Source organism: Stegostoma tigrinum, chromosome 24 (assembly GCF_030684315.1).
Source record: "Stegostoma tigrinum isolate sSteTig4 chromosome 24, sSteTig4.hap1, whole genome shotgun sequence".
NCBI classification, from domain to species: domain Eukaryota; kingdom Metazoa; phylum Chordata; class Chondrichthyes; order Orectolobiformes; family Stegostomatidae; genus Stegostoma; species Stegostoma tigrinum.
Window position 1 is genome coordinate 20,552,995 of NC_081377.1, and position 15,036 is coordinate 20,568,030.

General features: G+C 36.7%; 1 protein-coding gene across 19 annotated transcripts in view; it reads left to right on the forward strand.

The window, feature by feature from the left end:
* macf1a (microtubule actin crosslinking factor 1a) overlaps positions 1-15,036 on the forward strand; it is a 545,346-nt gene that overhangs the window by 515,553 nt on the left and 14,757 nt on the right. For 14 of the 19 annotated variants that reach the window (XM_059654271.1, XM_059654278.1, XM_059654275.1 and 11 more), the window contains 5 exons: positions 1,052-1,214; positions 1,615-1,769; positions 2,272-2,346; positions 8,490-8,507; positions 12,324-12,441. In XM_059654271.1, coding sequence (XP_059510254.1) covers positions 1,052-1,214; positions 1,615-1,769; positions 2,272-2,346; positions 8,490-8,507; positions 12,324-12,441 — 529 coding nt within the window. The remainder of the gene's footprint in view (positions 1-1,051; positions 1,215-1,614; positions 1,770-2,271; positions 2,347-8,489; positions 8,508-12,323; positions 12,442-15,036) is intronic. The other 5 variants (XM_059654273.1, XM_059654277.1, XM_059654281.1 and 2 more) reach the window with 1 other exon arrangement.

Genomic DNA, 15,036 nt, shown 5'->3' on the forward strand with positions numbered 1-15,036 from the left:
AGCCATAATTAACTGACAAGATCTTGAGTCGTGGCATCTTGAAGGAACGTTATAGTTCTGTAAGCCCATGGTTCTTTAAAGACTATCTTTGCCTATGTACATCACGCCTTTTAACTCATTTTCCCAATCCAGCTCGGCCAATTTGTGCCTCATGCTTTCATAATTTCCAACATTAACATTAATACCCACGCTTCAGATTGAACTAACTCACTTTTAAACTGTGTAAAATTCTATCATAATGTGATTGCTCATCCTTGAAGGTTCTTTGGTAACGAGACTATTAATTTGCCCTTTCTTATTTAAAATACTAGATCTAATTTAAAATAAGGTGACTAAGACAGATTTGAGGCAATTTTTTAAGCGTATGGTAAACTTCCTTTTAAAAGGCAGTGGAAGCAATGTCTTTTTTATTGGGCTGGATGGATACTTGGTAGGTAAGTGGATGAGAGCTATGACTGATAGTGGTAATGTGGAGCTGAGGTTATGATCAGATGAACTGTGATCCAAGTAAATAATGAAGCAAACTTGGGGAGCTACATGGGCTATTCCTATTCCCAACTCCTATGTTTGTACATTCACCTCTTTCTTTGTTTGCCAAGTATTGTTACTCTGAGTACCTGCCCAATGGCAGCATTTCCTATTTAGTTACCCTAACAATCTTCATAATATTGACCAGCTGGATTAAATTCCCTTCAACCTTCTCTGCTTCAACGAAAACAATCCTAGCTTTTCTCATTTCCCCACTTAACTGAAGCCCTTTTAATCCTGGTCATGTCCTGGTAAATCACTCATTTCTCTAAGACCTTAGCATCTTTCCTGATGCCTGGGCCCAGAACTGAGTTAAGTAGTCTAGCTGAGGTCTAGGTAATTATTCATGAATTTTTTAAAAACTTACTTGCTTTTGTATTTAAAGAAGCAAAAATTCTGTCTGCTTTTGAAAAGTTTTATTGAAACCTTTTATTTACAAAATATCTTTTTTAATAACACTGCAGTGAAGACAGCCTGAATTATTGTTTTAAATTTTCTAGTGAAATATTTCTTTACTTTTCAGTTGAAAGAGTTTGCCAACTTTGACTTCGATGTTTGGCGGAAGAAATATATGCGATGGATGAACCACAAGAAATCTCGAGTGATGGACTTTTTCCGGAGGATTGATAAGGATCAAGATGGAAAGATCACAAGACAAGAGTTCATTGATGGAATCCTGTCCTCAAGTAATTGGAAGGGTTTTACAAGATTATTATTTAAATGGTGACATGTTCTTCTGAAGGAAAACATAATATTCCCCTTTTATTGGGCTCAATAGTATAATTGGTCTACAAGATGCGAACTAATTTCAAAAAGGCATTTTATTCACAAATAAGCCCACCCATGTCAGGATATTGAGCAATTTTGGTTTTGCTGCCTGCTTTGATTTAGAGAATTATGATGCAATTTCATTTGGAATTGACCACATTAGAATTTGAAATTATTTTCGTTTTAGTGGTTATAAGTTAGCATGAAGGCTAAGCAATTATAGGATGAGAAAGAAGATATAAGGCAAAAAAAACTTGAAAGCTAGTGAAAATCATTTGTAAAATTAGTCGACTCTATGTTCCACTTTCCACTTTTCAGAGTTCCCCACCAGTAAACTGGAAATGACTGCGGTTGCTGACATCTTTGACCGAGATGGAGATGGTTACATTGATTATTATGAATTTGTGGCTGCACTTCACCCAAATAAAGATGCCTACCGACCTGTGACTGATGCTGACAAAATTGAGGATGAGGTTTGTACCCTTTTGCTTCTCTGTGGTCAATGTATAATTCCTATATTTAGGGTTAAGGACTAAAAGCCAGCAAATTTTTAAAATTAGGGAAAAAGCATTATTTATTAAATAATAGGATTTTTATTTTCTGCAGTACGTAGTGAATTAGGAAGTGCAGTAGTTATGTGCATAAGGTGGGGAAAACATCAATTAATCTGTCTATCCCATCCAAACATGTTACTCAATCTACATCATCAATAATGCCCTCCCCTCTGCTTCAGTAAATCCCAAAGGCAATCAGTTGACCTTCAGGATGTCTATGTTCCAGTTCCCTATAGGATCTTCTTTACATGACTCACTCTTAGAAATCATAATCCTAAAAAGAATTGTATGCATTTGAGATGGTAGTTTTTCATGTAGAGGTTAAATTTACTCATGAGAGCTATCACAAATCTGCTGATAGTATTATAATTTTTACTTATTGTACAATTATAATGTTTAATTTTAAAATTTTGTTTTGTAGGTAACACGGCAAGTGGCACAATGTAAATGTGCAAAACGATTTCAGGTAGAGCAAATTGGAGAAAACAAATACAGAGTAAGTTAAATGTATTTGCAAGTTTAAAAAGAAACATTTTGGCATATTTAAATCCAATTTTTTATGAAACATGCATGTTTGTAAACATAAAAATAGCAATTCTTTATTATACCTCTTTCTTAATTTTTTTTCTTTTGAAGGAAGTAAATTGTGAAATTTATTTCACTTTAGAAGTTTATTTTTCTAAAAATTTAAGACACTATGAATATATGGTGTAGATTCTGTGTATTCCCTAAAGTAATTTCTATCGAGTAAATGCATACTTTAAAGGTAAGGATGCTGAACAGGTATCTTCCATGACCAAACAAGTATGTTCCATGCCAGAACTGAAGTCATCAATGAACCTCCCATAGCTTGCTAAATGTGCCATTCCAGATAAATCGCATTATCTTTGTTGCTTAATTATTAAGTAGAGCATAGGAAGTATTGAATTTATTTCTTGCAGGAGATAGAAGTGTGCTATTTAAATATAATTAACTCTTAAATTAATTATGAGATCCATTCAACTTACTAGAGAGTAAGCAAATTGCCCATTGAAAGATGAATAATACCTTCTATAATCTCCACCAGTTTTGAAAACCCTTAAACTTTTCAGTGGGGGAGAAAAATATCTGCTTTATTTGGAGCATTATTTGAAGGTTCAAAAACAGATGCATTTTGTTGGAGTGGTAATGGGAACTGCAGATGCTGGAGAATCCAAGATACCTAGAATACACCTCCTCCCACCCACCCTCCTGCAAAAATTCCATCCCCTATTCCCAATTCCTCCGCCTCCGCCGCATCTGCTCCCACGATGAGGCATTCCACTCGCGCACATCCCAGATGTCCAAGTTCTTCAAGGACCGCAACTTTCCCCCCCACAGTGGTTGAGAACGCCCTTGACTACATCTCCCGCATTTCCTGCAACACATCCCTCACACCCCGCCCCCGCCACAACCGCCCAAAAAAGATCCCCCTCACTCTCACACACCACCCCACCAACCTCCGGATACAACGCATCATCCTCCGACACTTCCGCCATCTACAATCTGACCCCACCACTTAAGACCATTTTACATCCCCACCCTTGTCTGCTTTCCGGAGAGACCACTCTCCCCATGACTCCCTTGTTCACTCCACACTGCCCTCCAACCCCACCACACCCGGCACCTTCCCCTGCCACCGCAGGAAATGCTACACTTGCCCCCACACCACCTCCCTCACCCCTATCCCAGGTCCCAAGATGACGACTTTCCATATTAAGCAGAGGTTCACTTGCACATCTGCCAATGTGGTATACTGTATCCATTGTACCCGGTGTGGCTCCCTCTACATTGGGGAAACCAAGCGGAGGCTTGGGGACCGCTTTGCAGAACACCTCCGCTCGGTTCGCAATAAACAACTGCACCTCCCAGTCACGAACCATTTCAACTCCCCCTCCCATTCTTTAGATGACATGCCCATCATGGGCCTCCTGCAATGCCACAATGATGCCACCCAAAGGTTGCAGGAACAGCAACTCCTATTCCACTTGGGAACCCTGAAGCCCAATGGTACCAATGTGGATTTCACCAGCTTCAAAATCTCCCCTTCCCCCACCGCATCCCAAAACCAGCCCAGTTCGTCCCCCTCCCCCCACTGTACCACACAACCAGCCCAGCTCTTCCCCTCCCCCCACTGCATCCCAAAACCAGCCCAGCCTGTCTCTGCCTCCCTAACCTATTCTTTCTTTCACCCATCCCTTCCTCCCACCCCAAGCCGCACCTCCATCTCCTACCTACTAACCTCATCCCACCTCCTTGACCTGTCCGTCTTCCCTGGACTGACCTATCCTCTCGCTACCTCCCCACCTATACTCTCCTCTCCACCGATCATCTTTTCTCTCCATCTTGTGTCCGCCTCCCCCTCTCTCCCTATTTATTCCGGAACCCTCACCCCATCCCCCTCTCTGATGAAGAGTCTAGGCCCGAAGCGTCAGCTTTTGTGCTCCTGAGATGCTGCTTGGCCTGCTGTGTTCATCCAGCTTCACACTTTATTATCTTGCATTTTGTTGGATGCATTTTTATTGTTTTCATACTCATGGCAGAGGCCCGTGTCAGAGGTTCCGACACCAGACAATACATTTGGGACAAGGACACATTTAATGCAATGATATCAGATATTATAACAAACAACCAGTTGCACTAGACAAAGGCAGTCAACATCCATTTCAGATAGTTCTTCTGTCCCCACTGAATCCAGCAGCTACAGATGCTCGTGAATCCTTTCTACCCTATGTTTTGTAATTTGTGCTGAAAGAGCCTTTCTAGGGTCATACAGCTGCTGACTGCAAGGGATTGAATGTTGCCATGTTCACATCTTGTTATCTATTGTCAGTATTTCATTAACTCGACAGTTGTGGTTCCAACCTCTAGTCACAAGCCGAGTAGTTTACCTTTAACACACACACAATCCATCGTGCATGTGGTTCTCATTAGCTCAAGCCATACAGGCAGTATTTTCTCTCACATCTAAAATTAAACCTTCATCTCCCAGAAATTCCTACAAAATGAATATAGAAAGGAATTTAATAAGTGTCATAAACTTTCAGACTTTAACATTTCCTGCACATATCTTGATTAAAGTGTGATTGATTTAATATAAATGTATTGGATATTTCTTCAGTTGATGAAGCTATCCAAAAGAACTGTAACACATAACCAAACTAAATTATTGAAGACTAGCAGATGCTGTGTATTTGTGTTGCAAACAATGAGCAATCACCATTTAGAAACTTGTACCTGTCAAACTGTCTAAATTATGCCACAGTTAATCTTTTTAATATAATTCCACCATCTTTTTGCAGTTGACAAATTTCCTATTTCATTATCTCCACTGCAATTTGTTTATTCTATTATCCTGCATCAATATTTCATGCTTATCATGCAATATCGCATTCCACAAACAAGGGAGAAGAATTTTGTAGGGGATTTTAAAGATGAGATGTTATTAATTAGTAATCTAATTGTGTAATGAGTTTTTTCCTAAACTATTATGTTACTCTGGTTTATAATATTTTCATTATTAGAAAATTAGATATTTGTATCAAGTTTAGAACTTCACCACTAGCATTGTGCTGAATGTAAATCTGAGAAGTCAGTAAACAGTATTAAATAAACCCATTAGCCCTGTTAGATCAACATAAACTGCAGTATGAATGTCTAATTGAATCGTACATCTTCTGAGATTTTTTTCCGCTCTCCCCTCTGTATCTAGAGTTTTGACTCCTTGAGTATGTTTCCAGAGTCCTTAGCACTTACTGTAGCAGCTATTATTTAGTTATGAATCTTAACGTCAGATGATGATAGAATAATCCAGTGAAGCACATCAGAGAAACTGAGCTGCAAATCTAAATCACATGAATATGTGTTACACCAGGAGAGTCACTGGATAGCGGGAAAGATTCCAAGATTTCCCTCCATACGCCATACATGCTGAGGGCAGTGCCCCACTACTAATTCAATGAAAATCAGCACAAAGTGGCATTTGTACAATGCATGTGGCTGAGTTTGTTTGGAGTTTCCTCATCTTAATTGAATATGACACGTCATAAAAATTTTGACCTTTTTCCTGTAATTCTTTCAGCTATTCTGATAAACCATCATCTTTGCAGTTGGGATACTTGAGCCTGCAACCTTACAGGAGGGTAACTTAGGGAAGGACAGGAGAAGTGAGGAAGGGTACACAAGACAAAGATTGGCTGGAAACCAACTCAACAATCAAAAGCCTACCCAGCAAGCATGAGGTGCTGCAGGCAGGCCAACTCTGAAATGGCCTCGGAACCTGGCCAATGGTAAATCTGGGTAATTGGGTCAGGGAATGTTTGAAAAAGTTACGGAGGGGTTCAGGGTTGAGATTTGCACAGCAGGAGGCTGGGAAGGAAGAAGTTAGTAACTTTGAGGTAGGGTGAATGGAGGGGGTGCTTCTGATGCCCAAAGCACACCTCTGAAGACAGTACCCTACTCCTTTCTTCCCAGCATTTTATAAACTACTTTTGAATTAATAGAATCCCATTCTTATTTATCTGTCCACCAACTATATTTTGACATGTGCAACATATCAGAATCTGTTGATTTTTGTTTTTTCTTTTTAAACAAATTCAGTTGACTCTAATCGATTGTATATACCTTTTTGTTGTATCTTGTATTTTGATGGTGAGCTCAGAAGTGGGTGGAAAGTGATGGGCTAGCTACTCTGCCTACACTGCATTCAAGCAAAGTCAACAGGGACATGTAATGTCCAACCCTTTCAGCGGAAGATTATGATAGAAGTTGCTCCTAGCAAGAGAAAATGTAATATGGATCACTTCTATATTGTAGATGTTACTTAAGCAGCTTTTATATATCAGAGGTATTAATATATGTGACAGACTTTGGTTTCTTCTAGTTCCGTCTTCACACCATGATAAGTTCAGAGGTGGACAGCATGCTTTGAAGCTAATAATTCTGAACAGTCTGTGCTAACTAATAGGTAACATTCCTTTAGCATGGAAGAGTTTAACAGCATCCAAAAGATGTGCTATTTGTTTGTTTTGAGTAGACTTACACGAAAGACCAGAAATGCAAAGCTAAACCAGAGACGTAAAGCCGTAGTAAACTCACCTAATTCTGAAGTGAAGTTTTAAACAAAAACTCCTTGGAGAGGCCATGTTGAACAAGGTTTGCTATAAAATGTGCTGCATCCCTGTGAACACTGTACAGACTATTTGTTACTTTAGAAAGCAGAAAATCTCCCATTTGTGTACTTAAAACCTTCTAAATCTCTTTCAAAAGTTAGTTCTTTGCATGTTTGCTCAGTGTGAAGTCCGGCAGGGCTGGAGCAGTGTGATCAGGGTTCTCAGTGACTGAATCTGAACAGTTTCTGTCAGCCTCTTTGTATTTTTTTTTTATAAACTGTTTGAAAACATTTCAATTAGAATGGAGTTTGGCATCTGATTATTTCTCTACAGCATAGTGAAATTTTACTCATGTATTATATTGGAAGATCACAAATGTATTCCTGCAAATTGCATTGTGAAACATCACTCTCTCAGACCAATTGCTTTTAAGCAATCACTTTAATGTGTTTTCATATATTCCCTACTGGGTTGAATATATATTCCAGCAATGAACATCCTGTTCACGGATGTTTGTTGTTATAATGAATGAGAATTTCCAGTGCTGTGGTTTTATCCAAAAGCAGATACAAATGAAATATTTATTTCAAGAAATCACTTTAATTGATCAGTTTTTATAAATTCATTTGTGGAAAGTGGCTGTCATTGGATGGCCAGCATTTATTGTCTATCCTTAGATGTTCTTGGGAAGCTGGTAGTGAGCTTCCTCATAACTCGTTCTTATCTTGACGAGTCTGTACCTAAATACAGTTGGTTACAAAGTTCCACTTTTCCATCTTATTTATGACATTTATTCAACTTGCCGGAGTTCTTGCATGAAAGATTGTTAACTGTCACATATTTTGTTTCCATATCCGACTGCAAAGTCACTGTAACTGTGCTTTAACTGGTCAGCAAAACATCTAGTTCAGTGAGGTTCAGAAGAGGATGGAAAGAAAGCTCATTTCTTTCAGTTTGCTTATTTCAGTTTTCTGAATTTCTTAATTTCTAATTTCTAAAGTTGCAACTAAAGATGATCAAGTTCGACCCAAGAGGAAATAATAGTTACCAAATATATTTGAATTTTTTCATTGTGATTGTACACATAACCCAGGATCGTGGGAAGAAGAAATAACAAAAGCATCATCAACCACATGAGTAGTAACTGGCTTTCTGTTTGTTCACTCAAGGACAACACTGATTATTGAATATAGCAAACTTCTTTCAAAGCAGATTCATGTAAAGAGAGCATCATTGAAAACTGATTAAAGATGTTGAGTCATAATATAAATGATCAGGCCATTCTAGATTGAATAAATTGGTTTGGTTAAAATGAATGTTTATAATTGAACTTAGAATGGGGAAATGAATTCAGGTTTTTGGATTGCCGTATGTTTAATAAATTGGAGCACTTTATTCTACTGTATACTGTGTTTGTCCCATTGCAACGAAGTTTTATTTTTGAATGTGCTTACTGCGTATTTCTAAAAGTCTTCTCTCTTTTTGTTCATATTTCTTTTGCTGGATGTAGTTCTTCCTTGGAAACCAGGTACTGTGCACTCAGTGTGCTAAAGAATATATGACACATGCTGTGAATGTTCACTCTGATCTGCATGCCAAGGGTTCTTACTATCTTCCACGGAGCACCAAGAAAATTTCTGTTAACCATTCCAAAATAATTGGCAAAATATATTTTAAAAAATAAAATTTGTGTGATTACTTATGAAATATACCTAAAAAGTAAAAAATATTAAACATGTAGATGATGGCATTAAATAAATTACTAGTGCAGAGATTTTCTTTGTGCCAGAAAATTGCATGCTGACCACAATATTTTGGTATAACCCTCACACTCACCATTTAGCCATCGTACTGAAGCAGCCTGTTTGATGTTTCAGACTCCTGTATGAATAAATCTTTAATGCCATTTTAAATGTTTTAAGAATTGTTAATTAAGTTGAGAAACAAATGTTGCATTTTTCATATTAAACAGCAATATCAATACTTGTGAAGCCATTAAAATTAGTGACCCAAGTCTGGTTGTGTCAAAATACTTTGAATAGTTGAGAGAATATTCAGTCACTCTTAAAGCTTTAAACTACAGGAGATCTGGTACATCACTGTATTCTGGTTGAGCAATTTGTGGGGTTATTCCAAGGAAAACTTAACAGACTCTTAGCGTAAATGCAGTCTACACTGCATGCATCAATTTTTGAGGGAAGGTGAATCAAGCTCAAATGTCATCTAAGATTGTTAGATTAATTCTGTAAAATCATTTTGATTCCACACACTGAATCTTCATGTATACAAAATAAACTGTTACACAGTGTTTGGCTTAGTTTCGAGGACCATACCTTTCAATGATATACAACACAATTATGCCAGCATTTCAGATGATGTTTAAAGAAGATTCTATTTTAGGACAAATTCAGCGTTTAGCACTAGCATGTCATTTACGGAGGAGTTTCAAAATGTTGAATTCCAAAATCTTAAAAGGTTGCAATAATGAATATTTATATCAATCAGAACTCCCTCCTTGAGGTGGTCTCCTTGTAAGATCTTAGTATCTTTGTATAGTTACACAGAAATGGTGACTTTTCAGGAACACTGTGTGATACTTATTTGGAGAAGTTCTTGCCACCAGATTTATTCAATATGATGAAAAGTAAAGGAATCCATGTAGATATTGATTTACTAATTAAAATATGGTACATTAAATTGTGCACAATTGCAAAATGTTTAGATTTTATTACACATGGACTATAGGAATAGCCAATTTATAGTTTAATGTTTGCATAAGTCTGGTCACATGTTTTTACCCTGAGACAGATTGCTTACCAATACACTAATTAACCTGATAGCAGATCACCAATTTGCATGCCATTTTGTAAGCTTATAGGGATGTGACGGTTATACGTTGATGAGTATATAATTATTTAAAGATTGATTTGGAAATGAATTCTGCCTCCCAAAAAAATTGTTTGAAGAGATTTCTGTGTTAACTCTTGCTTGGTTTATATTGGGATCTGTTAATTTACATTATGTATCAGTTACCCTATTTGTTTCTGAATTTAATTGTCTGGTCATTAATTTATGTACACTATCTACAAGGAATGCCAAGAAGCAATAACACATTTGTCTTTCTAAAAAAAAAATGTATTTGAAGTCTGTACATGGCCCACAATTATTTTTAAGTAACTGTTGCATCTGTTTATCACGTGCAGTGAGATCTGTCTTGGGATAAATGGTTTTGATTTATTGCATGTAGCAAAACAGATCCATGGGCTTTCTTAAATTCCTTACAGTTTGATGAATATTTATAGAATAAGTTATTGATAATGGGTGATTATTGAAAGGCTTCAAATTCATTAGGCTTGTATGGGTATGTTAGGTACTTTAATATTCTTCTGTGGATGACTGTGTCTTTCAGTAATTGTTTATTTTGTCTGAGCTATTTGTTTTATTATATAGGCTATGTGTGAAGTATGTTTTTTAAGAATCCTGCAAAAATCATTTTAATATTTTTGAAAGTTGTTTGAATTTGCCCTTGAAGATTAAATTTAAATAGTTCGTGCAAACAGAATCCTTTGCCAGTCATCAGTGGCATTTCCTTAGGATATCAAAATTACATCCAACTTAGATTCTGCATCCCTTGAAATTAAACTTCTGGAAAATTTTACTGTATCATCAAAACCGTCTTTTGTGTGAAGAAAAATTGCGTGCAAGGTTTTATAATGCAGTGGATGAAAGGAGACATGATGTCATCACAAATAGCAGTAAAATGCAAGGTTGCTACTTCAATTTCTGCAAAGCATACTGGCTCACAAATGAACACGAGAGAATCTGTGTTTGTAGATTAGATTTGTTATTTAATGATTTCACAATGCATACATTCCTGTTGTATGTATCTTTTTCCTGTACCTGTGAAATAGGATTTTATTCTGCTAAGCACTAGTGGTGCAATTCCTATTTTAAGCCCGTATAATAAAAAAGTTGATTATCTTGCCCTTTCACCAACACAAATGTACAGTTACTACTTGTGGTGCAAGGCTTATTTTGGAATGCATTCAAGATTACAAATAAAACCTACCTCTGTTATTAATCATATTTGTAAGGTCATAAATGCAATTGAACTTACCTGCCATAATAGCCCTCACATGAAATGAACCACTGGTAAGTTAGTTAAATGGATTAAACCAGCATTGCACATTACACTTAACGAGAAAAGTGAAATCATATCCGTGAACAACTCAATTGCAATTCATCTGGAATGTAACCCTTTTAAAAGACAATTATTCTTACCGGTGTAGTGAACATTTAACTTGTTATCTTCTATTTTAAGTTTCTGAACTGTGCAAATTTTGTAGGGTATTTTTTAGTAAATATGTGGAGGATGCGAAAATTAAATCATATGCAGTTAAATTTTGAAAGTAGTAAAGGGATTTTCACTATATAAGGCACTGCTGCTGGTTTAAATCATAAATTTATCTGTGGATTAACCCATAATTTGGTTGGGATGTCTATTTCATTACTGATTTTAAAATTCTACAAGCCAAAAGTTTCTCATGGCCACTTCCAGGCTCCAAACATCTTGTTTTTTTGCTATCTGATTTATCTTAAAACTGCTTTTGGCATTTTTAGCTTAGGTCTGGTTTTAGGGTGGTTATTGAGTTTAAAGAAAAATGACTCCACTCAATAGATAGTTAAGTTGCTTTAACCTACTGCCAATCTACTGTCAACCTACTGCTTGGACAACTTGAATAACACTGGCAGAGAATTTAAAATAGGCCATTCCCTTTTCTAGATAAACAAGAGGGGAAAATATGTAATGGGTGGAAATTGGCTCAAGGCCACCTGAAATGTGTCAGTTAAAACAAAGTACTAGAAATACTCAAATTAAAAACAAAGAATCATGCATGGTAGAAATCTGAAACAAAAACAAAGCGCTGCTGAAATTCAGCAGGTCTGGCAGCACCTGTAGAGAGAAAAGCAGTTAGCATTTCAAGCCCAGTTCTATCAGGTTCTGATGGTCACTGGACTCGTAACATTCTTCTGTCGACATTTACTACCGGACCTGCTGAGTTTCTCCAGAACTTACTTTTTTTGTATACTGAAGGTACTCAGCCGGTTTTCTAGCATAATATATGATTATGCTTCAGAACTGGAATTCTAGCTGTTCAGAAGATTGTATTTGTCTCAAAACTTTGACTTTGCCTGTCCCTTCACAGATGCTGCTAGACCTGCTCAGTGTATCTTCATTTTCTATTTTTGTTCTGGATTTTCAGCATCTGCCATATTTTGCTTTTATTTGAGAAGCTGCAGTTTTTGTGCTTTAGAATTAAGATTCAATTTTTTGATCCTACAGTTTGGGGATTCTCAGCAGTTGCGCCTGGTGCGTATACTGCGAAGCACCGTAATGGTCCGTGTTGGAGGAGGCTGGATGGCATTGGATGAATTCTTAGTAAAAAATGATCCCTGCAGAGGTAAGATCAAATGAGTGTGGATGCTTACATCTTTACTGCTCCTATCATTACCTGTAGCTGATGCATTCTTCCGCGTTGTTCCAACACATGATTTATTTTCTACAAGGTCCACTAATGTGCAATGCAGTTTATAGGTAAGATGATAAGCAGTTGAAATGGACTGAATAAGTTATGAAGAATGCACCTCAGTGCTCGGACCTCAGATCTGAGATGCTTTATTTTATGGGAAAATAAACAATGATTGTTTGAGCCATTCTCCTGTACTTTTACCTATGTCACATAAGGAAGGCAGTTCTATTATTGTTTTTCTTTCAGAAAATATAAGCTGTGTTTTATAAAATTGATTTTGTGACTCGATTCTTGCTGATGTCTTTTGGGAATTATATAATAATGTGCTGTTTCAGTACTGTTTTAGTACGAAGTTATAATAAGAGCTGCAGAAATCAGACTTAAACTGGAATCATGACAGCATAATTTAATATATCTTAGTGTAATTGCTTTTACTTACAATAATTAGACTTGTAGTATACACGATTGGATATATTATAACACAATAGGGCTTTGCCAACAGTGATGAGGACTATACAACATGTCAGGAAAGCAAAGACAGGTTAGTGATATGAGTAGATGTTAGGAAAATAGAGAGATATATGGGTGTACAGTCAATGGAAAGACAAAGGTTGGGATAAAGGAACAAAATAGAAGGGACTCCAAAACAGAGTTCCCTGAAAGACAGAATGTGAGTGGATGAAGTGATTTTCATGAAAGGCTGACAAATTTTGTGTTTAATAAAAGGGTAATGGGAGAAAGTAAAACAGTAAAAAAAAAAAAAATCACCATAGTCGTACCGGACCTTGGGGTGCTCTCTTATTAGAGAGAGACAACTGATGATGGTTTAACCTGAGGAGAGAAGTTGTGTTGGAGAGTCCTTCATGGTAGCCTCAGCCAGCGTGGCAGCTGAACTTCAATTGGCATCGTTCTGATTACAATTGAGCCTTCCAACTAACTGACCCCCAGTGACGATCAGTTTATCGAAAACGTTGTTTAAGGCCAGCTTTTTATGCTGTTTTTAGGCTTCTAACAATAAAAATGTTATAGCCGCAAAGCCGGCACAGAATTGTTTTGCCAGAATGACCTCTGGAACAGACTTATTGTTATTTGAGAAATGTTGTCATGGTGATACTCGAATATGTTGTCCATTTTAGACGATGAATTGCAAAGGTATCATCAATTATCTCAGTGAAGGGAAAGATTAGGAAGAAATCCTTCAAATGGCAGGTAGTTGGACCATATACCATAATGACAAAGAATACTGCACCTTTTGCAAGAGGATCAAACAAATATTTGAAACAGAGGAAAATACTGGGATGTATGGGGGAACAAATAGAGAGCAGTTCAGTGTAATTTGACAAAGAACTGACATGGACAAGATGAACTAAATGGCTTCCTGCACTAAATTTCTAGTTATATTTGGAATGTATGTTAGATATAAGTCACTCTGTGACTCATAAAAGAATAAATTCAGAAGTACATGAACACTTTACTATTCAAACTAACTTAACTGAAGACAAGAACTAAAAGTTCTGGAATTCTGTTTCCTAGTTCTCTAACACTTTGTAAGCTGCTAAGGCTCTTATCTGTTTTATCTGTCTGAAGATGATTTTCTACTTGATCTTGCACATACTGCAAATCTGTGTTCTGCACATGCTTACAAGAAAGCTCAGGTATGATAGAGATCGTTAGATGTCCTACCTTTTAATTAAAACAAAGTTTTCAAAGACCTTGTTTATATATTTTAGGGAATTGGCTCCAGAATTGACCTTTTGCACACGCATCTTCTGTTGATCACAGGCTACGAAGAAGTCTTTTTTTATACAAAGAATCATTCTTTTGACCCTATATGACTATGCTTCTCTAATCTACTTGCTTCAGTTGAAAGATTGGGACAGACAGTTGCAGATGCGTCTACCGATGCTAGTAGAGGAATCTCAAATATTCAAACACATGCTCACTGAAACCCAGCCAACTTGTCTCAAAAACGTTTATTTGGAAATGAATATCTACAACCAAGAATATTAATGCAGATTTGATTTTAGTAAAATTAAGATTCAAATAGAAATCAAATATCCACATCAAACTGCTGTATATGTACTATAACTGATTGACAGACATGAGAGTAATTTACTGAAGTAGAATTAACTATTGGCATGTTATTGTGGTTATCAGTCCTACAAAAAAATTTCCAATTTGAACAAGTTTGTTGAACTTGGTGAGCTAGAGTTCAAAAGAACCCTGGAACTCAAACTTTTGATGAGTAAATTGTGAAATGAATGGCAGCAGGGGAAATGGCAGCGCACAGAAATGGATCTTCGATTAGAATGGTCCTTTTTAAAAAAAACTGCAAAGCAGAAGTTAAATTCAAATAGTTACCATGTTAAATATTTACAGGAAAGAACCAATGGTTGGAATACCTGGTTTTACGCAGCATGCTCCAAGTATCTTTTCCCCCATGTTTACTTCCATACCTTGACATATTGATTTCTAAGAGTATTGAGATTTTTGTTTTATTTTTCACATTGACACCAATTTGGCCAA